Source organism: Moschus berezovskii, chromosome 6 (assembly GCF_049115385.1).
Source record: "Moschus berezovskii isolate FMDL1 chromosome 6, NW_MosBer_1.0, whole genome shotgun sequence".
In the NCBI taxonomy this organism is placed as follows: Eukaryota; Metazoa; Chordata; class Mammalia; order Artiodactyla; family Moschidae; genus Moschus; species Moschus berezovskii.
The window spans coordinates 87,094,689-87,121,099 of NC_142465.1; the positions used below are offsets into that span (position 1 = coordinate 87,094,689).

General features: G+C 39.1%; 1 protein-coding gene across 3 annotated transcripts in view; it reads right to left on the bottom strand.

Annotated features, from left to right (window-relative positions):
- The window catches only part of SMCO2 (single-pass membrane protein with coiled-coil domains 2), a 35,625-nt gene that overhangs the window by 1,502 nt on the left and 7,712 nt on the right, over window positions 1–26,411 (bottom strand). The window contains exons 3-8 of one of the 3 annotated variants that reach the window (XM_088836727.1): window positions 21,935–22,071; window positions 21,068–21,217; window positions 13,778–13,868; window positions 8,438–8,494; window positions 6,260–6,316; window positions 5,141–5,310 (exon numbers count right to left, since the gene is read on the bottom strand). In XM_088836727.1, coding sequence (XP_088692853.1) covers window positions 5,141–5,310; window positions 6,260–6,316; window positions 8,438–8,494; window positions 13,778–13,868; window positions 21,068–21,217; window positions 21,935–22,071 — 662 coding nt within the window. Of the gene's footprint in view, window positions 1–5,140; window positions 5,311–6,259; window positions 6,317–8,437; window positions 8,546–13,773; window positions 13,869–21,067; window positions 21,218–21,934; window positions 22,072–26,411 lie in introns of all 3 variants that reach the window. The other 2 variants (XM_088836729.1, XM_088836728.1) reach the window with 2 other exon arrangements.

The following is a 26,411-nucleotide window of genomic DNA, read 5'->3' on the forward strand; positions in this document are numbered from 1 at the left end:
CTGGAGATAATTACTTTCTATAATATTTTTCAGAAGAGAAAGTCGAGGGCATAGACTTAAAGCTAGTTATGCATATATTTTGTGACCCAACTCTTCGGATTCTATGAACCTAAGCCAAGTTTCTTGGCATTATTGCCACTGGCTATCTCTTGGCAGGTACACAAATAATTGCTTCTACTTCACACATTTATTAAAGAGCCAATGATCTTAAAATACTCTATTTGAAAGAGGCTTTGATGACTAGCAAGGTGAAGCAGAAATGTCCTGTCCTCCAGGAGCACTAAATCTAGATTTGTTCCTTCTTATGCAAAGAAAAATGACTCACTACCAACACATACCTAGTAAATAACACTATCTTCCTAAATTCCAGAATTAATCATATTTGGAAATACTAAACTGGGACATTTTCCACAAAAACACCACATTTTAACATTAATATTTGAAGAGAAAATAGTTTTTTTCTAAATTACAGATAACTTGGAAAACAGAAATTAAAAACTATAATCCTATAACTAATATAATCAGTTATTGCTGCCTAGTTTCTAAGTCATGTATGACTCTTTACATCACCACCAGGCTCCTCTGTCCATGGAATTCTCTAGGCAAGAATACTGGAGTGGGTTTTCTCCTCCAGGGGATCTTCCTGACCCAGGGTTTGAACCAGTTTCTCCTGCATTGCAGGCAGATATCTTCACTGTCTGAGCCACCAAGGAAGCCCCAACATCAATTAAAAAAAAAAAAAAGAACTTTCTTTGCATAAAATCTTTAATCTTTTCCAAATGTTCACATTATATGTGGTCAATAAATAGAAGAAAACTATAAGAGAACTGAGGGATTGCAGATAATACCAGAAAGAGGCTACCCTCTGAAGCTAAAAACAGCAAAATCGGTACAGAATAATTGACTTTGTAAGATAAACCTCCTGAAAAGAGATAATGTATAAATATGCTTAAATGGAATCAGAATGTTTCCAGTTCTCTGACAGGAGACTCGTAAAAGTCTTAGACAATCTTAACTAGGATGTAATTCTGTGATGTGTGTGCGTGCTCAGTTATGTCTGATGATTTGTGACCCTGCGGACTGTAACCCACCAGGCAAATCTGTCTATCGGATTCTCCAGGCAAGAATACTGGAATGGGTTGCCATTTCCTCTTCCGGAGGATCTTTCTGACCCAGGGATTGAATCCATGTCTCCTGGGCCTCATGCATTGGCAGGCAGATTCTTTACCACTTGAGCCATCACTGAAGCCAATTATGTGATGAAAGATGACCAACTAACCTGGATTATCTGCCTGTATAACACAATTAAGTGAAAGTGAAATTCACTCAGTTATGTCCGACGCTTTGCCACCCAATGGACTGTCCATAGAATTTTCTAGGCCGAATACTGGAGTGGGTAGCCTTTCCATTCTCCAGGGGATCTTCCCAGCCAGGAATAAAACTGGGGTTTCCTGCTTTGCAGGAGGATTCTTTACCAACTGAACTATCAGGAAAGCCCATAACACAATTAAGTGATCACCAAATGGCATTCACTTACTCACTTATTTGTCTGTTTTTGAGATATAATTCACATACCATAGAACTTACTCTTTAAAGTGTACAATTAAGTGGCTTTTATTCACAAGACTGTACAACCATCACGACTAATTCCAGAAATTTTTCATCAAAATTCCCCCCAAAACAGTCATTCCCTATTTTCCACTATCCCTGGCAGCCACTAATCTAGTTTCTGCATACCTGGATTTTCCTATTTTTAATACTTTATATGAATAAAATGATATAATATGTGGCCTTTTGGGTCTGACTTCTTTCACTTAGCATAATGTTTTCAAGGGTCATTCATGTTGTGGCATGTATAGGTACTTTATTGTTTTTCGTGGCTGAATAATATTCCATTGTATGGATATACCACATTTTGTTCACTTATTTAATCCATTGAGTATTTGTATTGTTTCCACTTTTTAGCTACCGTGAATATTCATATACAGGTTTTTATGTGGACATATATTTTCAGTTCTTTGGGTGCATACTTAGAAATGGATCATATGGTAGCTTAGCATTTTCAGGAACTGTCAAACTATTCTCCAAAGTGTTTGCACCATTTTACAATCCCACTAACACTGTCTGAGGATTCTAATTTCTCACATCCTCTCCAATGCTTGTCATCATCTGTCTTTTTAATCATCATTATCTTAGTGGTGTAAACTCTGGGAGCTGGTGGTGGACAGGGAGGCCTGGCATGCCACAGTTCATGGGGTCGCAAAGAGTCAGACATGACTGAGCAGCTGAACTGAACTGAACTGATCTAGAGGTGTAAAGTGATATCTCATTATTTATTTGCTTATTTATTTTGGCTTATGGGATCTTAGTTCCCTGACCAGGGATCAGAATTGGGCCCTGGCAATGAAAACACCAAGCCCTAATCACTGGATCTCCAGGGAATTCCCAGTATCTCATGATTTCGATTTGCATTTCCCCAAAGATCAATAATGCTTTCATTGTGCTTTTTCACTGAAAATATTTTCAAGTGATTTTTGGCCATTTGTATATCTTCTTTGAAGATATGTCTATTCAAGTTTTTTGCTTATATTAAAATTAGGCTGTTTGTCTTTTGTTGTTGAGTTTCAAGAGTTCTTTATCTTTTCTGAATACTAAATATTTACTTTACAGAATTGTGAAAAAGTTGATCCTGACAATTTCTTCCAGCTGTCTCATTGATTTTTATGGAGGAGGAAGTTTTCTCTGATGGTCCTTAAACACCATCAACATCACTCTTCACCTGTTACTTTAATTAATAAATACGTTAAATATTTGTTGAACATGATGAACATATTTTATATTTAATATCCACAAATGATCACGACTCCTGCCTTCAAGTAGCCCATGGATTATTAAGATAAGACAGATTGGAAATAATTTAACTGCAATAGTATGCTGTGGGCACTATGTCAGGATTATGAGCTAAGTACAATGTGCACACACAAAAGAGAGTGCTGAAGATTCTACTTGGGTTGGTGCTTGGGGATAAAGAATCAAAAGAGCTTTCTTAAACAAAAGAGATAAAATGGTTTTTATACCATTTTCATTATATTTTTATAAAATTGAGTTAACAGTATTTGTGCACGTATGTGTTTGTGTGTGAAAACATAGCCAGAGTCTACTTAATTTTCACATTTTCTCTATCAAAAGAATAAAACAAAATAAAAAGATTAGAAAATAGCTTTCTTGGAGGAAAATACTACTCAACGCATATATGATGGTATGGCATCTCCAGAAAAAGAGATCCAGAGTCAGAATTTGCCAGTATGTGTGTCTTCAATATCATACAAGGGGGAGTCACCCTGTCTAGCAAACAAAGGTTTTCACTGTATGGATCATAATAAACTGTGGTAAATTCTTCAAGAGATGGGAATACCAGACCACCTGACCTGCCTCTTGAGAAACTTATATGCAGGTCAGGAAGCAACAGTCAGAACTGTACATGGAACAACCGACTGGTTCCAAATAGGAAAAGGAGTGCGTCAAGGCTGTATATTGTCACCTTGCTTATTTAACTTATATGCAGAGTACATCATGAGGAACGCTGGGCTGGAAGAAGCACAAGCTGGACTCAAGATTGCTGGGAGAAATATCAATAACCTCAGATATGCAGATGACACCACCCTTATGGCAGAAAGTGAAGAGGAACTCAAAAGCCTCTTGATGAAAGTGAAAGAGGAGAGTGAAAAGGTTGGCTTGAAGCTCAACATTCAGAAAACAAAGATCATGGCATCTGGGCCCATCACTTCATGGGAAATAGATGGAAAAACAGTGGAAACAGTGTCAGACTTTATTTTCTTGGGCTCCAGAATCACTGCAGATGCTGATTGCAGCCAGGAAATTAAAAGTCGCTTACTCCTTGGAAGGAAAGTTATGACCAACCTTGATAATACATTAAAAAGCAGAGACATTACTTTGCCAACCAAGGTCCATCTAGTCAAGGCTATGGTTTTTTCCGTGGTCATGTATGGATGTGAGAGCTGGACTGTGAAGAAAGCTGATCGCCGAAGAATTGATGCTTTTGAACTGTGGTGTTGGAGAAGACTCTTGAGAGTCCCTTGTACCACAAGGAGATCCAACCAGTCCATTCTAAGGGAGATCGATCCTGGGTTTTCATTGGAAGGACTGATGCTAAAGCTGAAACTGCAATACTTTGGCCACCTCATGCGACGAGTTGACTCACTGGAAAAGACTCTGATGCTGGGAAAGGTTGGGGGCGGGAGGAGAAGGGGATGACCGAGAATGAGATGGCTGGATGGCATCACCGACTCTGTGGACATGGGTTTGAGTGTACTCCGGGAGTTGGTGATGGCCAGGGAGGCCTGGCGTGCTGTGATTCATGGGGTCGCAGAGAGTCGGACACGACTGAGCTACTGAACTGAACTGAACTGAACTAGCAGGTATGTTCTTTCAATAGAGGTGGCTGCATCATAGCTTGCAGACACCATCCTTTAAAATTTATGTATATGTAGTTTTCTGGGGCTTCCCAGGTTTCTCGGTGGTAAAGAATCCACCTGCCAATGCTTGAGATGCAGTTTCATTCCCTGGATTGGAAAAATCCCCTGGAGAAGGAAATGGCAACCCACTCCAGTATTCTTGTCTGGAAAATTCCATGGACAGAGGAGACTGGCACGCTACACTCCATTGGTTGCCAAGAGTCGGACATGACTAGGTGACTAAGCAAGAATATATATATATATATATATATATATATATATATATATAGGTATGTAGTTATCTAAAACGCTAAGAAAGAAATATCTTTATCTATATCTATTGCAATAGATATATGTCTTGGGAATTCCCTGGTGGTCCAGTGGTTAGGATTTGGTGCTTTTACTACTATAGCCTGGGTTCAATCCCTGGTAGGGGAACTAAGATCCCACCAGCCGTGGAACGTGGCCAGTAAATGAAAGAAAATACTGATTGAAATTTTTAAAAATATTAAGAAGAAAAATATTACAACTTAAAGTTCTAAAGAACAATGATAAATAATTAATAAAAATAAATGAAATAAATTCTTTGACGAAATTCAATCTTACTATTGTCCATTCATTTTGGGGACTCTGTCAGCCTCCATGGGTCCCTTTCTCTAACTCACCACATTGTAATGTGGGGTGGGGAGCTCTCCAGTGATGGTGGTGAAGCCTGAGGAAGCAGGGGCTCTCTTTCATCCGTGCCCATTTCTTCGGGACTCTGAGAGTCTGGATTCCCTTGCATTTGGTACATCCCCAACTTCGTAACCAGCAGAGCCATGTCCTTGCAAAAGTTCTGGGAACAAAAAGAGCAATCATTTTAAAAAAAATATTCTCATTGTCTGCCCTTCTCATTGGAAATGATGCTAAGTATCTTTCCTCCAGAACACATAAAGGGTGTTGCAAATCACATGTGAGTCGTGTGTACTCACTGTGTACTCACCCAAGGAAAGAAACTTACACATTCACAGAGTGTTCAGATAGAAATATAATTATTCTTTTATTGAATTCAACTATTCAATTTTTTTCATCTATGTAAAACTTATTTATTGACTGACTCCACCAGGCACTATTCTAGGATGTGGCAGGTAACAAAATAGACAAGACAAGGGCATTCCCTTATGCATGTGTTTTTTAACAAAAGGGACAAAGAATTTTATGTGTGTTTATAAGGGTTGGGTGGTAAGCAATAAACAACTAAATGCATATATTCATTAGATACTATAGGCTAAAATACATGCTAAAGAGAAAGTAAAAAATGTGAGGACACAGTAGCTGAGGCTTGGTTTCGGGACATCTCTAGGAAAGGTGGGATGATTAAGCACCTCTGAATGGGTGACAGGTTCATTAATTCACTGCTGTACTCACGCATTCACATTTACCCCAATGTATAAACTCTTGTGCGAGAAGTTCACATGGAGTCATTTTTCTGGCTAGGGGAGATTAGGAGAGGTATGGGAGATGAGAGGACATATGAGTTGAGCTTTGAAGAGTGGATAATATGTAGACATGGAGGATACGCTGCAGATGGAGGAGCTGTAGGAGCAGCCCCAGGGTATGAGAACTTGGAAGTACACCACACCTGTGAGATGTTCTGTCAGCCCGAAGCAGAAGTTCAGGAGGGGAGAAAGGGGTAGAAAGAGACCAGTGTGTGGTATACACTCAACTTCCAGGGAAAGAATGTGTGTAGATTTAAATAATTTCATTTGATCATTATTTGAACTTGTGTAACTATGAAATCTTACCTCTATTCTTGCAACGAGTTTTTCCTTTAATTTATGAGCTTCATCACAAGCACCTTCCTGAAAAGACACCCACAATTTTGGGTAAAATAGAAGTTACATTTTCTGGTTTATACAATAAAACCATACTCATTCTGAGTGTGGTTGTAGTTGTAGGGAGGCTTCACTGAAACTTACTTTTATTCAGTAAAACCCTTCCTCTTAGAAAAAATTCATCATGCAATCACAATAAATTAGAGAAGGTATCACCACAAGATCAATAAATTATTTTCAATACTTCAAAGATATAAATTTGCACAATAGCAGCATATTACAAATAATTTTTTTCTCTATCCACTACTCTCTCCTTGCTTCTTAAACTTTTACCAGGATACTAGTTGGAGAAACAGAGTATGTTTCTGAGAAAAAAATAAAACTATATTTTTTCTAAATATTTTAAAATTTACAATATATAAATGTAAGTCTTCATTATGTTTGAATCTTTGGGCCTTAGAGTTTAGTAAAAGTGCTGTCCACAAAAAGTGTCTTGTCCCTCTTTTCTTCCCATGTATCTCAGTAAGATCAAGACACGGGCTGAAAGCAAATCATCCTCTTCTAAGACGCAAATGCCAGTTGCACATATGTCCTGAGTAAATAATGCTTCAGTTCAGTTCAGTTCAGTTCAGTTCGGTCACTCAGTCGTGTCCGACTCTGCAACCCCATGAATCACAGCACGCCAGGCCTCCCTGTCCATCGCCAACTCCCGGAGTTCACTCAAACTCAAGTCCATTGAGTCGGTGATGCCATCCAGCCATCTCATTCTCTGTCATCCCCGTCTCCTCCCGCCCCCAATCCCTCCCAGCATCAGGGTCTTTTCCAGTGAGTCAACTCTTCACATGAGGTGGCCAAAGTATTGCAGTTTCAGCTTTAGCATCAGACCTTCCAATGAACACCCAGGACTGATCTCCTTTAGAATGGACTGGTTGGATCTCCTTGCAGTCCAAGGGACTCTCAAGAGTCTTCTCCAACACCACAGTTCAAAAGCATCAATTCTTCGGCGATCAGCTTTCTTCACAGTCCAACGCTCACATCCATACATGACCACTGGAAAAACCATAGCCTTGACTAGACAGACCTTTGCTTAGAAAGGTTTTTAATTAATCATCCCATAATAGACTTGCAGGATATATTGAAAAGCAGAGCCTTAACAGAAAAAAGAGTGTCCTGTGATTCAAGGATGTGCAATTTCTGGAAATTAATCCTTAAAAATTACTTGCAAAAGCAAGAAAAGATATGGATTTTTGAGGTATAGTTTATAATTTATTATAAAACCACAAATGTCTAACAAAATAAGTTTAATAAATCCAAAAATCAAATCCTGCCTCATATAAACAGTGAAAAAGTAAAAGGACATATAGTGGTATAGAAAGTTGTTGAAGAAAAATGCTAAATGAAAAAGCAAATTTGAAAACAATATATATATTAACTTATTAAAACAATATTATAATAAATGTATTAAAACATTTAGAAGAATATAAATATACTAAAATGTTCACTGTGTTTATTTTTGAGAGTGGTTTTATTTTTCTTTTTATATGCAATATTTTTATAATTTTTTAATTATTAAAATAAGCATGCATTACTTTTGTTGGAAGAAAAAATATTTTTTATATTCTGTCTTAGACTTACATTTAATTAGAGGATAATTACTTTACAATGTTGTATTGGTTTCTGTAGTACAGCAATGTGAATCAGACATAAGTATACATATATCCCCTCCCTCTTGAACTTCCCTCCCACCCCATCATCCCACCCCATAGGCTGTCACAGAGCACCGAGGAGTTGAGCTCCCTTATTACACAGCAACTTCCCACTGGCATCTGTTACACATATGGCAATGTGTATGTTTCAGTGCTACTCTCTCAATTCTTCGCTCCTTCTTCCCCTGCTGTGTCCAAAAGTCTATTGTTCTCTATGGCTGTGTCTCTATTCCTGCCCTGAAAATAAGTTCATCAGTACTATAATATTTTTTAGACGGCAAGCACAAGACTCTTTTCATGTGGAAATATGGGCATAAATAATAATAAGCTCCCTTCTAGGTCTAAAATTCTGTCTCTTTTGTTGAATTTTGGATTCCATTCACTAAAATTTGAGATTTCTTTGCAGAACTATTTTTCTTCCTGAAAGATATTTTATCATTACCTTGACAAAATTGTTATCCATTTCTCCTATTCGCTTTTTAATTTCCATGATCTTCTCCTTTAAAACAAAAGAGTATAGAACAAAAGTTGTAATGAATGATGTGTGAAACTGAAAAAGAACAAATGACAATTTTTTAGAAGAATGCTCATTCATGATCAAATAGTCTGAGATTTAATAGAAGCTGGGTTTTCTTGAATCCTGTTCTGGATGCTGATCTGTAAAATCAACATTAAATCAAATCAAAAATAAGTCATTGGCCACATCCTATGTAAGTGGCCAAGGAGTTAGGCATTGTGCTTGTTGGATACAAGCAATAAGAGTGTTTACCCTCAAACTGCCTATAGAAAATGTATAATCTACACCTTCTTTTTTTTCCCCAAGTTCATTCATTACCAGCCCCTGAGTTGTGTGATTCAATTATTTAAAAAGGAGCTGTGAGATAATAATCATATTTTACCCAGTGCCCTTAGTAAATATCTTTACACAGTAATTATCAAAGGTAATTGTACCAAAGGTAACTGAGATAGGAGTCATTCTCAGGATGAAAGTTATTTTCATACAGATATTTCAGAAAGCCTTGTGGACTCAATATCAGGCTACTTCAAAGTCCTTTCTTCAGCTTAAAGTTCTCATAAATTTGTTTCTGATGTATGTGTGTTTAAATACTTTCACCAATTTCCCCCTCCTCCCCCTTTGATGCTTTGAGTCATTCCATTTACTCATGAGAATAAATGAGCCAATACGTATGATGTGTGTGTGTTAGTCACTGTTGTGTCCGACTCTTTGAGATCCTGTGAACTGTAGCCCACCAGGTTTCTCTGTCCATGGAATTCTCCAGGCAAGAATACTGGAGTGGATTGCCATTCCCTTCTCCAGAGGATCTTCCCAACCCAGGGATTGAACCTTGGTTTCCTGCATCACAGGCAGATTCTTTACCACTTGAACAACAGGGAAGTTCAATACATGTGATATTACTTATTAATTTACTTCTCTTTGAACTTTCCCACACATTGCTTTCCTATAGTTATTTCTAACAACAGCGCACTTGGTAAAGAATCTGCCTGCAATGCAGGAGACCCCAGTCCAGTTCCTGGGTCGGGAAGATCCCCTTTAGAAGAGATAGGCTACCCACTCCAGTATGCTTGGGCTTCCCTTGTGGCTTAGCTGGTAAAGAATTTGCCTTCAATGTGGGAGACCTGGGTTTGATCACTGGGTTGGGCAGATCCCCTGGAGAATAGAAAGGCTACCCATTCCAGGATTCTGGCCTGGAGGATCTCATAGGTCCCAAAGAGTTGGACACAACCGAGCGACTTGCACTTCACTTTCAGTTTCTCGTCCACCAGAGTAAACCTAAAGCCATTCTTAAGACTTTGCTTGTGTAACAATTGTATTTAAAGTCCCTTACTTATCATATTGGAGAAGGCAATGGCAACCCACTCCAGTACTGCATTTGTTTTTACACAATCTTTTCCATCAGTCTTTAGTCTTAGGACAGAGTTGTCAATTTTTAAAGTCACGTTTATTGAGGTATAATTTACATAGTGTAAAACTTGTCTTTTAAAAGCACCCCGTGCTACAAATTTTGACATACATTTTTGCATCCTGTCACTGGTATGCAGTCACCACTACAGCAAGATATGAATATTTCCATCACACCCCAAATTTCTCTGTGTTCCTTTCTCCAGCCTTTCCCCACCGCAGCCAGTGACCACTAGTCTATTTTTCATTCCTATGGTTTTGCCTTTTTCAGAATGATGCAGAAATGGAATCATGAAGTATGTAATCTTCCAAGTCTGGCTTCTTTCACTTAGCATCATGCACTTGAGATTTAGATATGTTGTTGGATGATTAAGAAATCTCTTTTTAATCTCTGAATAACATTCCATCATTTAGTACATACCACAGTTTATCCACTCACCAGTTGGTGCATATTTGGGCTGTTTCTAGCCTTCAAGTCTGTGCCCATTTTTTTAGAGTGTATACAAAGCTGTATATTTCCAGGATAGAGAATCCTGTTAACATATTCGTGATGCCTTCCTTTTTCATATTTTTTTTACATTTGCAAAATATGTCTGTTTAATTTATTTATTTATATTTCTAGTTATTTTTTAAAATTTTTTGCTAGAGTATAGTTGATTTACAATGTTGTGTTAGTTTCAGGTATACAGCAAAATGATTCAGTTATATACATATCCGTTCCTTTTTGGATTCTTTTCCCTTTTCATATTATCCAAGCCCATGTCGATTTGTTTTTTTAACCTCACTGTCATTTGTCTCTGTGCTCTGTTTCTCTCTTCATTCTTTTGATATCCATCCCTCCCTGTCTTTCCTCCAGTGAACCCACATTTCTGTATTTCCTGACTTTTGGAGGAAGTTTTTTTAAGGGGAAAAATGTTTCTTGGCCTTTGTCCTCTTCTCTTTCCTCATAGTTTTCAATTTCCAAAGCTCTAAAAAAAAGCTGACTTTCCAACTAGCACAAAATGAAGTTGCTACGTCAAAATGTTGCACTCAGTTCAGTTCAGTTCAGTCGCTCAGTCGCGTCCGACTCTCCGCGACCCCATGAATCACAGCACGCCAGGCCTCCCTGTCCATCACCAACTCCCGGAGTTCACTCAAACTCATGTCCACAGAGTCGGTGATGCCATCCAGCCATCTCATTCTCTGTCGTCCCCTTCTCCTCCCGCCCCCAACCTTTCCCAGCATCAGAGTCTTTTCCAGTGAGTCAACTCGTTGAATGAGGTGGCCAAAGTATTGCAGTTTCAGCTTTAGCATCAGTCCTTCCAATGAACACCCAGGATTGATCTCCTTTAGAATGGACTGGTTGGATCTCCTTGCAGTACAAGGGACTCTCAAGAGTCTTCTCCAACACCACAACTCAAAAGCATCAATTCTTCGGCGATCAGCTTTCTTCACAGTCGAACTCTCACATCCATACATGACCACGGGAAAAACCATAGCCTTGACTAGACGGACCTTGGTTGGCAAAGTAATGTCTCTGCTTTTAAATATACTATCAAAGTTGGTCATAACTTTCCTTCCAAGGAGTAAGCGTCTTAATTTCCTGGCTGCAATCAGCATCTGCAGTGATTTTGGAGCCCCAAAAAATAAAGTCTGACACTGTTTCCACTGTTTTTCCATCTATTTCCCATGAAGTGATGGGACCAGATGCCATGATCTTTGTTTTCTGAATGTTGAGCTTCAAGCCAACCTTTTCACTCTCCTCTTTCACTTTCATCAAGAGGTTTTTGAGTTCCTCTTCACTTTCTGCCATAAGGGTGGTGTCATCTGCATATTTGAGGTTATTGATATTTCTCCCAGCAATCTTGATTCCAGCTTGTGCTTCTTCCAGCCCAGCATTCCTCATGATGTACTCTGCATAAAAGTTAAATAAGCAAGGTGACAATATACAGCCTTGACGTACTCCTTTTCCTATTTGGAACCAGTCGGTTGTTCCATGTACAGTTCTGACTGTTGCTTCCTGACCTGCATACAGGTCAAGAGGCAGGTCAGGTGGTCTGGTACTCCCATCTCTTGAAGAATTTTCCACAGTTTATTATGATCCACACAATCAAAGGCTTTGGCATAGTCAATGAAGCAGAAATAGATGTTTTTCTGGAACTCTCTTGCTTTCTCATGATCCAGCGGATGTTGGCAATTTGATCTCTGGTGCCTCTGCCTTTTCTGAAGCCTGCTTGAACATCTGGGAGCTCATGGTTCACATATTGCTGAAGCCTGGCTTGGAGAATTTTGAGCATGACTTTACTAGCGTGTGAGATGAGTGCAATTGTGCGGTTGTTTGAGCATTCTTTGGCATTGCCTTTCTTTGGGATTGGAATGAAGACTGACCTTTTCCAGTCCTGTGGCCACTGCTGAGTTTTCCAAATTTGCTGGCATATTGACTACAGCACTTTCACAGCATCATCTTTCAGGATTTGAAATAGCTCAACTGGAATTCCATCACCTCTACTAGCTTTGTTCGTAGTGATGCTTTCTAAGGCCCACTTGACTTCACATTCCAGGATGTTTGGCTCTAGGTCAGTGATCACATTATCGTGACTATCTTGGTCGTGAAGATCTTTTTTGTACAGTTCTGTGTATTCTAGCCACCTCTTCTTAATATCTTCTGCTTCTGTTAGGTCCATACCATTTCTGTCCTCCCCTCGGTGAAAAATCTGTACATGGCTTTTAATATGTGAGAGGTCTCAACAAATATTACTTCCTACTATAAAAGAGGCACGGAGAAGGCAATGGCAAGCCACTCCAGTACTCTTGCCTGGAAAATCCCATGGATGGAGGAGCCTGGTAGGCTGCAGTCCATGGGGTTGCTAGGGGTCTGACATGACTGAGCGACTTCACTTTCACTTTTCACTTTCACACATTGGAGAAGGAAATGGCAACCCACTCCAGTGTTCTTGCCTGGAGAATCCCAGGGACGGGGGAGCCTGGTGGGCTTCCGTCTATGGGGTCACACAGAGTCGGACACGACTGAAGTGACTTAGCATAGCATAGCATAGCATAAAAGAGGCATTTATCTCTTTCTTTCAAAATCCTACTTAATTTAAATTTGGCTTGAACTAAAGCAGAAGCTGGCAATTTCAGTAAAAAAAAATGTAGTTAGACACAGATTTTTTTCCATTTTTAGAGACTGTTCTTCAAATGCCTGAAGTTTATTAGAGAAGAAAAACTACCAGCTAGCGCTCTGAAAGTTAATTATTACCCAAAGTTGGTCACTACTTTTCTGAAATTCTATGACTCTTAAAAAGGGAACTGAACTGAAACCTTTCTCAGAAAAGAATCTCTAAGAAATGCAAGGAGACAAAAACAACAAGAAAGCTTTGGATATTGTGAAAACCAACATAAGAACTCTTCATGAAGGCATCAAAGGCAAACACAAATCTATCTCTTATGTTCTAGGGATGTAGTTCTTCACAAATACGTATTTCCTGCATATTTTTTTTTGTACTGGTAGGTGTTGGGATACAGATATTAAGATGAGAACTTTTCTCTTAAGGAACTCTTCATTATTTTAAGTGGCATTGAGATGAAAACCTGCCACATTTGACTGAGTTCTAGGTAGAACAGAAAAGTCTAGCTTTTTCGTGTGTTTTTAGAGAGAAGAAGTGGTGGTACCCAGGCAAAATGTGCTCAGAACTGACCACCAGATCCAGCATACCAGGGATCAAACCTGCTTCCTCTACAGTAGAGGCTTGGAGTCTTAACCACTGGACTGACAGGAAAATCCCTTTAATTCTGTCATGACGTGTTAAGCAACAGATGGGGTAGGAAGAGATTACAGAGTCCCCACAACCTCCCCTATTTTTTCGCAAGCTTTCAGCTTACCTCCATGTTTACCCCCTGATCAGAGTCAAGGTCCTGGTGTGATTCCAGCTTTTCAATTTGGCCCTCCAGGGATATAACCTCACTTAATAAGCTGCAAACAGACCAAGAGAGGGACTTAGTCCTGAGGCTTAAGAAAGACCCCCAATGGATAATCTTTTTTGATCTTGAAAGATCGTTTCTGACCTTTCAAAAATGAAATACTTTTCATATATAAGCCTGCTTCCCTGGTGGCTTAGAGGTTAAAGCGTCTGCCTGGAATGTGGGAGACCCGGGTTCAATCCCTGGGTCGGGAAGCTCCCCTGCAGAAGGAAACGGCAACCCACTCCAGTACTCTTGCCTGGAGAATCCCATGGAGGGAGGAGCCTGGTAGGCTACAGTCGATGTTGGTAATTGTGTTGGAATGGGAAGTCATAAATGCAGTTCAAGAAAGTAAAAAACATTCTAAGTTATCTAGATAATTGTAAAGAAGTATAGTCCTAACTGGATATAGAAGCAGAAATGTAAAATGCACGTGTAACTGGGAAGGTCTGAATGAGCTCTGTCATTAATATTAACACAAATATCCATTTCTTGGTTTTAATGATATCATTGGTATCATTGGTAAAGTACCAACTCATTGGTTTTGAGTTGGACAAGATGTTACCATTCGGAAGGTTGAGGGAAGGGTCCATGGGGTTATCCTATATATTTCTTTGAAAATTCCTGTGAATTTGCAATTATTTCAAAATAAAAAATATAATAAGAAAATACTACTAATAATTAAGCCAATAAATTAGATAATTTAGATGAAAAGGGCAAGTTCCTTAAAAGATATATTCTACTACTGAAATATACTCAAGACCTAGGTAGCCTGTGCAGCCCTGTGATCCTATACTATATCATTAAAAAAAATTAAATTTGTAGTTAAAATCTTGCCATAGTGAAATCTCCAGGCAAAATGGCTTCACTGGTGAGTTCAACTAAACACACTTAAGAAAGAAATTATGACAGGTTTACACAAATTCATCCAGAAAATAGAGAACTGTGCAAAAACATCCCAATTTTCTCTTTGATACTAAATATAAGTTTTTTTGATACCAAACATAATTCTGATACTAACACTAGACATTACAAGAAAGCAAAACACAGGTCAATATCTCTCATTAACATACACGTTAAAGATCCATTTTAGTAAGCTGAATCCAACAACATATAAAAAGGATAATATGACCAGGTGGTATTTATTCTGTGAACTCAAGTCTGGTTCAGCATTCAGAAATCAATCATAATTCACCATATCTAGAGATTTATAAATGAACAAAAAACATGATCATTCACAGCTGTAGCAAAAGCTACTGAAAAAATTCAGTATCATTCCTGATTTTAAAAACAACTCAGTAAACTAGGAATAGAAGAAATCTTCTCAATCTGAGAAAGAGCAATTTAAAAACAAACAAACAAAAGCCCAGATAATATCACACTGAATGTTCTTGCTCTTCCTGTAAGACTGAGAACTAAGTAAGTATGTCTGCTATCTGCTGCCACTCCTCCTATTCAACACCATACTAGAAGTTCTAGCCAATATAATAAGGCAACAAAAGAAAGTAAAAGGAATACAGATTGGAAAGGAAGATAGAAAGCTGTCTCTATTTGCTGTTGACATAATTATCTATGTGAAAAATTGCAAATAATCTATAAAGACTGTTAAAACTAATAAATGAGTTTAGCAAGGTCACAATGGAAAGTCAAATACAAAACATTAGCTGTATTTCTATATACTAGCTATTAACAATAAGAAACTGAAAATTTTAAAATACCATTTAAAAACATGAAATAGATATAAATCTAAAAAAATGTGAAATAGCTGTACACCGAACACTACACAACCCTAATGGAAGAAATCAAAGACCCTAAATAGAGAGAAATACTATATTAATGAATCAGAAGGGTTGATATTGCTAAAATAGTAATTATTCACAAATATATCTATGAATTAATGGTAGTTCCAATCAAAATCACAGCAAGATTGACAGGTTGATGTAAAATCTATGTGGAAAAGCAGACAAGAAAATGTAGAATAGCTAAAATGATTTTGAAAAATTAGAACAGAAATTAATGACCTACTGTAACAGAGAACTCTGCTCAATATTCTATAATAACCTAAATGGGAAAAGAATTTGAAAAAGAATAGATACATGTATGTGTGCCTGCCTGCTAAGTCGTTTCAGTCCTGTCCGACTCTTTATGACCCTATGGGCTGTAGCTGGCCAGGTTCCTCTGTCCATGGGATTCTCCAGGCAAGAACACTGGAGTGGGTTGCCATTTCCTCCTCCAGGGGATCTTCCCGACTCAGGGATCGAATCCACGCCTCCCGCATTGCAGGTGGATTCTTTACCACTGAGCCACTGATGTAGCCCCCTATGTATATGTATAACTAAACCACTTTGCAACACACCTGAAACTAACACACACTAATACTCCTAACTAATAATAACTAGCAAATAATTAGTTATTAACTAATAGCAAATAGTTAATAACTAACTAATACTCCACTTCCTTAGACAAAATGGAGTATCCCTCATAGTGAACAAGAGTCCAAAATGCAGTACTTGGGTGCAATCTAAAAAACGACAGAATGATCTCTGTTTGATTTCAAGGCAAGCCATTCAATATCAAAATAATCCAAGTCTATGCCCCAACCACAAATGCCGAAGAAGCTGAAGCTGAACAGTTGTATGAAGACCTACAAGACCTACAACTAACACTCAAAAAAGATGTTATTTTCATCATATGGGACTGGAATGCAAATGTAGGAAGTCAAGAAATATTTGGAGTAACAGGCAAGTTTGGCCTTGGAGTCCAAAATGAAGCAAGGAAAAGGCTAACAGAGTTTTGCCAAGAAAATGAACTGGTCATAGCAACAACACAAGAGAATACTCTACACATGGACATCACCAGATGGTCAATACCGAAATCAGATTGATTATATTCTTTGCAGCCAAAGATGGAGAAGCTCTATATAGCCAGCAAACAAGATCTGTGGATCAGATCTTGAAATCCTTATTGCCATATTTAGACTTAAATTGAAGAAAATAGGGAAAACCACTACACCATTCAGTTATGTTCTAAATCAAATTCCTGATGATTATACAATGGAAGTGACAATTAGATTTAAGGAATTAGATCTGATAGACAGAGTACCTGAAGAACTACGGATAGAGGTTCGTGACATTGTACAGGAGACACTGATCAAGACCATACCCAAGAAAAGGAAATGCAAAAAGGAAAAATGGTTGCCTGATGAGGCCTTCCAAATAGCTGAGGAAAGAAGAGAAGCAAAAGGCAAAGGAGAAAAGGAAAGTTAATGCTCATCTGAATGCATACTTCCAAATAAAGGCAAGGAGAGATAAGAAAGCCTTCCTCAGTGATCAGTGCAAACAATAGAGGAAAACAATAGAATGGGAAAGACTAGAGATCTCTTCAAGAAAACTAGAGATACCAAAGGAACATTTCATGCAAAGATGGACACAATAAAGAAAATAAATGGTATAGACCTAACAGAAGCAGAAGATATTAAGAAGTGGCAAAAATACACAGAAGAACAATACAAAAAAGCTCATAACCCAGATAACCACAATGGTGTGATCACTCACCTAGAGCCAGACATCCTGAAGTGTGAAGTCAAGTGGGCCTTAGGAAGCATCACTACGAATTCCAGTTGACCTAGTTCAAGTCCTAAAAGATGATGCTGTGAAAGTGCTGCACTCAATATGCCAGCAAATTTGGAAAACGCAGCAGTGGCCACAGGACTGGAAAAGGTCAGGTTTCATTCAAATCCCAAAGAAAGGCAATGTCAAAGAATGTTCAAACTACCACACAATTATACTCATGTCACACGATAGCAAAGTAATACTCAAAAATTGCCAAGCTAGGCTTCAACAGTATATGAACCATGACCTTCCAGATGTTCAAGCTGGATTTAGAAAAGGCACAGCAACCAGAGATCAAATTTCCAACATCCTTGGATCATCAAAAAAGCAAGAGAGTTCCAGAAAAACATGTACTTCTGTTTTATTGACTATGCCAAAGCCTTTGACTGTGTGGATCATAACGAACTGTGGAAAATTCTCAACGAGATGGGATAACCAGACCACCTTACCTGCCTCTTGAGAAGTCTGTATACAGGTCAAGAAGCAACAGTTAGAACCAGACCCAGAACAGTGAACTGGTTCCAAATCGGGAAAGGACTACGTCAAGGCTGTATATTGTCACCCTGCTTATTCAACTTAAATGCAGAGTACATGATGCGAAATGCCAGGCTGGATGAAGCATAAACTGGAATCAAGATTGCCGGGAGAAATATCAACAACCTCAGATATGCAGGTGATACCACACTTAAGGAAGAAAGTAAAGAGGAACTAAAGAGCTTCTTGATGAAGGTGAAAGAGGAGAGTGAAAAAACTGGCTTAAAACTCAACATTCCAAAAACGAAGATCATGGCATCTGGTCCCGTCATTTCCCTGGCAAATACATGAGGAAACAATGGAAACAGTGAGACTTTATTTTCTTGGGCTCAAAATCACTGCAGGTGATGACTATAGGCATGAAATTAAAAGACGCTTGCTCCTTGGAAGAAGAGCTACGACCAACCTAGACAACATATTAAAAAGCAGAGACATTACTTTGTTAACAAAGGTCTGTCTAATCAAAGCTATGATTTTTCCTGTAGTCATGTACGGATGTGAGAGTTGGACTATAAGTAAAGCTGAACACTGAAGAATTGATGCTTTTGAACTATGGTGTTGCGGAAGACTCTTGAGAGTCCCTTGGACTGCAAGGAGATTCAACCAGTCAATCCTAAAGGAAATCAGTCCTTAATAGTCATCGGTAGTAGTGAAGCTGAAGCTGAATATCAATACTTTGGCCACCTGGTGGGAAGAACTGACTCCTGGTAAAGACCCTGATGTTGGGAAAGATTGAAGGCAGGAGGAGAAGGGGACAACAGAGGATAAGATTGTCGGGTGGCAACAGTGACTCGATGGACATGAGTTTGAGCAAGCTCTGGGAGTTGGTGATGGACAGGGAAGCTTGGCGTGCTGCAGTCCATGTGGTCATAGAGTCGGACATGACTGAGTGACTGAAGTGAGCTGAACTGAAACTCACAACATTTGTTAACCAACTATACTCCAATATAAAATAATTCTTCTAATTTAAAAAAGAAAAAGAATAAAATCAGATAATAAAAATTAGTATTTGACTTAGAAGAAAATTAGAACAAAACTGAATAACACTCACCACCTAATTTAAAGACTTAATATAAAGCTATAGTAATCATGGTAGTGTGGCATTGTTGCTGTTTAGTTTTTAAGTCACATCCAACTATTTTGAGATCCCATGAACTGTAGCCCACGAGAGGACAGGCTCCTCTGTCCCTGGGATTACCCAGGCAAGCTTCTGGAATGGGTTGCCAGTTCCCTCTAAAGGGGATCTCTCTACCCAGAGATTGAAACCACATCTCCTGCACTGGCAGGCAGATTCTTCACCACTGAGCCACCAGGGTAGACCCAAGTGAATGTTTACAGTGTCTTTATTAATGATTGCTACAAAAAAAAAAAAAAAACTCTAAATATGCCTCAGTTAGTGAAAGAATAAATTGTAGCATATTTATATAAGGGAATACTGTTCAGCAACAAAAAGGAACAAATTATTGATGTGTGCAACATGGATGAATCTCAAATTACATTCTTTATACCGAGGAAAGATGGTAGACTCAAAAGGCTGTATGCTGTGTAATTCCACTAGTCTAGAATAGACAGAACTGCACAGAGAACAGATGAGTGGTCACGAGCAGCCTGGGGAGAGGTGTTAACTATAAAAGAGTATGAGGGATGTGGGGAGTGATGAAAGTGTTCTTTATCTTCACTGTGGTGGCTAAACAATAGTATGCATGTTTTTAAAACTTGCAGAACTGTACAATAAAAGATATAATTTTACAGTATGTAAATTATAACTTAGTTTTAAAAATGGAGAAAAAAGTTTTTGGCCATACCACACAGTTTGTGAGATCTTCATTTTCTAACTAGGGATCAAACCCATGCCCTCTGCAGTGAAAACGTGGAGTCCTAACCACTGAACCAGCAGGGAATTCCCATGGAAAGAAACTTTAATGTGCCACGTTTGAATTAATAAAAACACAGAATCTTTTAAAATCCAAATATTATTCATGCTCTGGAAGAAAAAGGGGGGATACCTTGAATAGGATAGTCAGAAAACTGATACAGAGATGTTTAGCTAAAGGTATGGTGATGTTTAACTGAATATAAAGAAGATGTTTGACTGAAAGGCAAAAAAAAAATCTAGAAGAGTAGCCCTGCAGTAGGAAAGAGTTTGGAATGTGGTAAGAAGATTCAGAAGGCCAGAGGAATTTATTTTTTAAAATAGCTTCCATTTATTAATTGCTATTATATATCAGGCACTGTATTAAATGCTTTACATATGGTATTTTGTTTAATACCCACAACAAACCAATGAGGTGGCTATCATTACTTCTTTATAGATAAGGAAAGTCAAGCCTTAAAAATAAGGTTGATTAACCTATCCAAGAAAGGTCAATATCAAGATTCAAACCTGGGTCCCTCTGACTCCAAAGCCCAGTTTCTATACCAGTGACTGCATAAATAACAACTTTGTCATTTCTGTTTCATCTTGAAACTTTTAACTTGAATTCAGATATGCATTTTCAAGCACACTTTAACAGTTTTTTAATGTCATACTGGTTGGATCCCTTTGGACAATACTGGATAAAACTCAAGGTTCACTAGAAACCTCAGTATGTCCTTTTGATAACTGTTAATGTGGCTTCAAGAAGAGGATCTCTGAGGGCAGTCCTTCCCTTGAGAGAAGAGAGAGCAAAGATGCAGATAACTTTGATGTAGGCTTCAAGATTCTGTGACATGACTTTTAATTCTAAGGTCTTATGCTTCCCAGGTCTTCCCAGATGGCGCTACTGGTAAAGACTGCACCTGTCAATGCAGGAGACAAGAGACACAGGTTCAGTCCCTGGGTTGGGAAGATCCCCTGGAGAAGGAAATGACAACCCACTCCAGAATTCTTGCCTGGAGAACCCCGTGGACAGAGGAGCCTGGTGGGCTACAGTTCGTAGGGTCTCAAAGAGTCAGACACGACTGAAGAGACTTAGCACATATACTTCTTATCCTAAAGATGTTACCCCTTAAACCTGTAGTTTTGTAAATTTCTGAAGCTATGAAACTTTTCATTATTTTCTGACCCACCCCAGTACCCTGCAATTACCTCTTCATTGTGTTTTCTGTTAGGCTTATTTTTTGTATAATATTTTTAATTTTCTCCATCCAGCCTATGTGATCAGCTCCAAGTTCTTTCACTTGTAGACCCATCCGTGTATTCCAGTGGTTAAGCTGGAAGAACATGTTCTCCTGACTCCTACAGAGATATGATTATGATCAGTTTTAAGGTAGAAAATGGGAAACATATCACAAAGCCTGAAACCCTCTTTCTATAGGTATCAAATAGGTCTGCTTATTTATTTTCTGTCACCAAAATAGGCTAGGTAACCACTTAGGCTTTAAGAAAGGCGTTTGGACATTTATTTAATACCCATTTTAACAGACTTTTTTAAGGCTAGAGAAAATAAAGTATGTTTTACATTCAGTAAACAATGTAGATATATTTTTAATTTCCTTGCATGGAATGAATGTTAAGTGTTGATTTCAGGAAGGTGGTGGCATCTTGGTGAAGGAGAAGTTATGTTAGGTGTTGATTTCAGAATGGTGGTTACATCTGGGTGAAAGAGAAGAAGTTATATTAATACATGGGGGAAAGGTCCATATTTTTAATAATAATTACAATATTTTTCATCTTATTTCATTTCAATAAAATCATCTAAGAGTGATGAGATGTGTAATAAGTCCAGGGTCCAAAGAAAAGCATGCAAAGAGAACCCCATGGTCTCCCTATGTCCCTCTTCGTCTTTCTTGCTGGAAGAGGTAGGTAGTTACACTTGTGCATGTGATTGCTTTGTGGCTCAAGACATGTACTGATTTTAAATCTTCTAAGCTTTCCATAAGCTCTCTGCTAAGTTTCATGCTCCCCTCCACAAAACACTACTCAGTGCTCCCTCTTGCATTTGCCAAGGCTTACTGTTCAAGGATGTTCTCGTCTGAAAATTGCAAAGATGTGGCTACTTGGGGATCTTCTTGTTGAACGTGATCTCTTTCTTGCTCATCCTGTTCACTCTGCAGGTCCTGGCCACACCCAGCCTTCAGCTTCAACTTATCCTGATAAAGATTATGAAGGGAGCAAAGCAGAACAGAAGGGTTATCACAAGAGGTGGTGGCCCCTCTATGGTACCCATGCCCTCATCTCTGGGGGCAAGCACGTTACCCTTTCCAAAGCTGGAGTCCTCTGATGTATTTGTGAGGTAGGCTAATATCCCTCCTGATCTGTGACAGAGGAAGGCTGGGGCAGGAATGTAGAGAGTAGGGAGAACAGATCAGCCTCTTATTGATATACCTGTACAGATCATTGGCCAAGTCAATAGGAACAGCATTCACCTACCTCTACAAATTGCTTTCAAGCACATCATCCTTTAAATGACAGCCCTGACATGGACAAATATATTGAAATTCCCGAGGCCATTCATTCATATTTAGTGATTTGGCCAAGGTCACATGGTGCAGTGAGTTAAGTGATGATCCCCCAAAAGATATGTCTATGTCCTAATACTAAGCCCCCTGAGAATGTGACCTTGTTTGGAAAAAAGGGTCTTTGCAGATGTAATGAAATTAATAATGATCTTGAGATGAGATTACCTTGGATTACCTGGGTGGATCCTAAATCCCATGATGAGTGTCCTAATGAGAATCAGAAAAGGAGAAGATGTAGATAGAGAAACTCATGTGGAGATGGAGGCACAGTGAAGTTTGTGCAGCCACAAACTAAGGAATGCCTGGAGTCACCAAAACCTAGAAGAGGAATGGAAAAATTCTCCCCGAAAGCCTTCCGAGGAAGTGTGGTCTCGCTGACCCCTTGATTTTGGATTGTTGGCCTCCAGAACTATGACAGAATACATATTTTTGTGGCTTTAAACAACCAAGTCTAATTTGTTATAGCTACCACAAGAAACCAACCCACATAGCTAGTAAGTATATGGACTAAAACTTGAACTAGGTTTTCCGATTCCCAAACCATGGCTCTTTTCATTGTATCTAGGACTTGGGTTCAGATTAAGGAATACCTATTTCCTACCTCTGGTGCTTTCATGACCCAGTGGAGCCTCACCAGAGATGAAGGATTATTACCACATTTACAGATGAAGAAACCAAGGCTAGATTTTCAAAGTATGATGTGACTCCACTAACTCTTATCTAACTCTTTGCAAATAAAAGGCATCCACAATTTCAATTTCTTTCCACTGAATCTTTGGCCAAGATATTCAAAAGCAGCAGAAACACTGTGATGTAGAGAAAGGCAACCACATTGGGAAGCAGAGAATCGGAGGTCTAAGTCTACTTAGAGAATCTACTTAGAGGTCTACAGTTCTACTGCTGTGAGTGTTGAACAAGTCACTCAGCTTCCTGGCCTAGTAAGAAAACTGGGCCAGACCATCTCTAGAGTTCTACATCCAATAATCTCTGATGACATTTCATATCTCATCAGTCATTTTACTGTAGTGTTTAATATATCACAAAAGAGTCAAAAGGCAAGAAATAGAAATAAGAAGAGTTTTTTTAAAAAATCTATGGGACTAGGACTTCCATGATGGTCCTGTGGTTAGGACTTTCCCTTCTAATGCAGAGAGTATGAGTTCGATCCCTGGTCAGGGAGTTAGGACCCCACAGGCCTCATGGTCAAAAAAACCCCAAAGCATAAAACAGGGGCAATATTGTAACAAATTCAATAAGGACTTTTAAAATAAGTAAATAAAATCTATAGGACTAAATAAAACCTACAGGACTAAACACATAAAGAAATGTGTGTGTTTTTATAATAACAGACTAAATGTTGCATAAAATACACAGTCTAAAGGCTTCCCTCATAGCTCAGTCCGTAAAGAATCTTCCTGCAATGTAGGAAACCCAGGTTTGATCCCCTGGAGAAGAAAATGGCAATCCACCCCAGTATTCTTGCCTGGAAAATCCCATGGAGAGATGAACCTGGTGGGCTACAGTTCATGGGGTCACAAGAGTCGGACACGACTTAGCAACTAAACCAAGGGCATGGAAAGTGAAAGTTGCTCAGTCGTGTTTGACTCTTTGTGACCCCGAGGACTACACAGTCCATGGAATTCTCCAGGCCAGAATAGTGGAGTGGGTAGCCTTTCCCTTCTCCAGGAGATCTTCCCAACCCAGGGATCGAACCCAGGTCTCCTGCATTGCAGGCGGATTCTTTACCAGTTGAGCCACAAGGGACGCTAAAGGCATTACTTTCCATTTATGTGCAGCTTTTGGAAGAGCTCATATTTCTCAGAAAGTAAAAAATGGAACTCATCATATTTCCCTTCAGCTCGCCCAGTTCCCCACTCTTGTATATGGCCCCCCATTCATCCAGATGTCTCTGTGTGAAGACTGGAAGAAGTCCTTGAATTGTCATGGGAGACATTCTTTTCCCTCCTCGTTACCCATTTCATATCCACTTAGTACAGAATCCACTAATACTCACCTTTTCAGTCAGTGTCCTTTTCCCCAACCCTCCCTGCATCTCTGTTTGTGGCATCCCAGTCGGGGCCCTATCTCAAGTCCTCATCAGTTCCTGAGTCCTATTGGTGTCCTGGCTTCCTGCCTGCATCCTGCTCTATCCCGACCTCAGCATCCTGCCTGCCTGCTTGCCTGTCATGCCTTTTCCTGCACCCTTCCTCTCTCACAACCCTGTTTCTCTTTGATTCCTTTATCTTTGGATGTGCTGCACCTTCTTTCTGAAATGCTTTTCTTCTATCTAGATCATCCTTCATAACTCAGTTGTCATATCCCCAGTGTTAAGCCCTCCCTTCTGCGTACTTCATTAGCACATCTGCTACTTCTAGGGTAGATTTTTTCGTACATACCCTTGTTCTTGCCTGAGTCCCTCCTAGTGTGTGAGCTCACTGAAGGGAAAGAATTATATTTTTATTTATATATATATACACACACATATATATATCCTAGCACATTTGTTGTTGTTCAGTCGCTCAGTCCTCTATCTTTGCTAGCCCCTGGACTGTAGGACGCCAGGCTTCTCTGTCCATCATCTCCTGGCGCTTTCTCAAACTCATGTCATTGAGTGGATGATGCCATCCAACCATCTCATCCTCTGCAGTCCCCTTCTCCTAGCACATAGTGAATGCACAATAAATGGTTATATAAATACATTCTGTTTGTGAGAGATGCAAACAAAAGTAGGAAATAGGAAAGTCTGCTCACTGACCTGGCATCTGAAATTGGCACTATATATAGCAGAGGAGAGTGAAAAAGTTGGCTTAAAGCTCAACATTCAGAAAACTAAGATCATGGCATCTGGTCCCATCACTTCATGGCAAATAGATGGGGAAACAGTGGAAACAGTGACTGACTTTATTTTTCTGGGCTCCAAAATCACTGCAGAAGGTGACTGCAGCCATGAAATTAAAAGACGCTTACTCCTTGGAAGGAAAGTTATAACCAACCTAGACAGCATATTGAAAAGCAGAGATTTACTTTGTCAACAAAGGTCCGTCTAGTCAAGGCTATGGTTTTTCCAGTGGTCATGTATGGATGTGAGAGTTGGACTATAAAGAAAGCTGAGCACCGAAGAATTGATGTTTTTGAACTGTGGTGTTGGAGAAGACTCCTGAGAGTCCCTTGGACTGCAAGGAGATCCAACCAGTCCATTCTAAAGGAGATCAGTCCTGGGTGTTCATTGGTAGGACTGATGTTGAGAAATACTGAAACTCCAATCCTTTGGCCACCTGATGCAAAGAGCTGACTCATTTGAAAAGACCCTGATGCTGGGAAAGATTGAGGGCAGGAGGAGAAGGGGACGACAGAGGATGAGATAGTTGGATGGCATCACCAACTCAATGGACATGGGTTTGGGTGAACTCCAGGAGTTGGTGATGGACAGGGAGGCCTGGCATGCTGCGGTTCATGGGGTCACAAATAACTGGACACAACTGAGCAGCTGAACTGAACTGAAATGAACTGAGAGCAGTGCCAGGGACTGAAAATGGGAAGCCAGAGCAAAATCTTCATTTCTTAGTGTTTTAGGGGGCTTTGACGGTTAGACATGGCAGTTTTGGCAGTCTAGCTAGAAAGGCTATTTTGTTAATTAAACCAACAATTGATCTTTTTTTTTGCTCCTCTTAACTCTTTGTCCATTTTCTGAAATTGCCCTTTAAATCATTCTCTTATAAAAGACAAATGTAAGATTATGCAAATTAGAGACCTTCTGGTTTGGTTTCAGAGAATAAAAGGACAATATTTCTTCCTTAAGAAGTCATTTATTTGTCCTTTTTTCAGCAGAAAGCTAAATTTACTAATCATTTATTATGTGACTGCATGTGATTTATTTTTCTGTAATTAAAGGATTTGCCATATAAATAAATGAACATAAAGAAATACAATCATAAATTTTAAAAAATATTTTCTTAAACCTTAATGCTCAA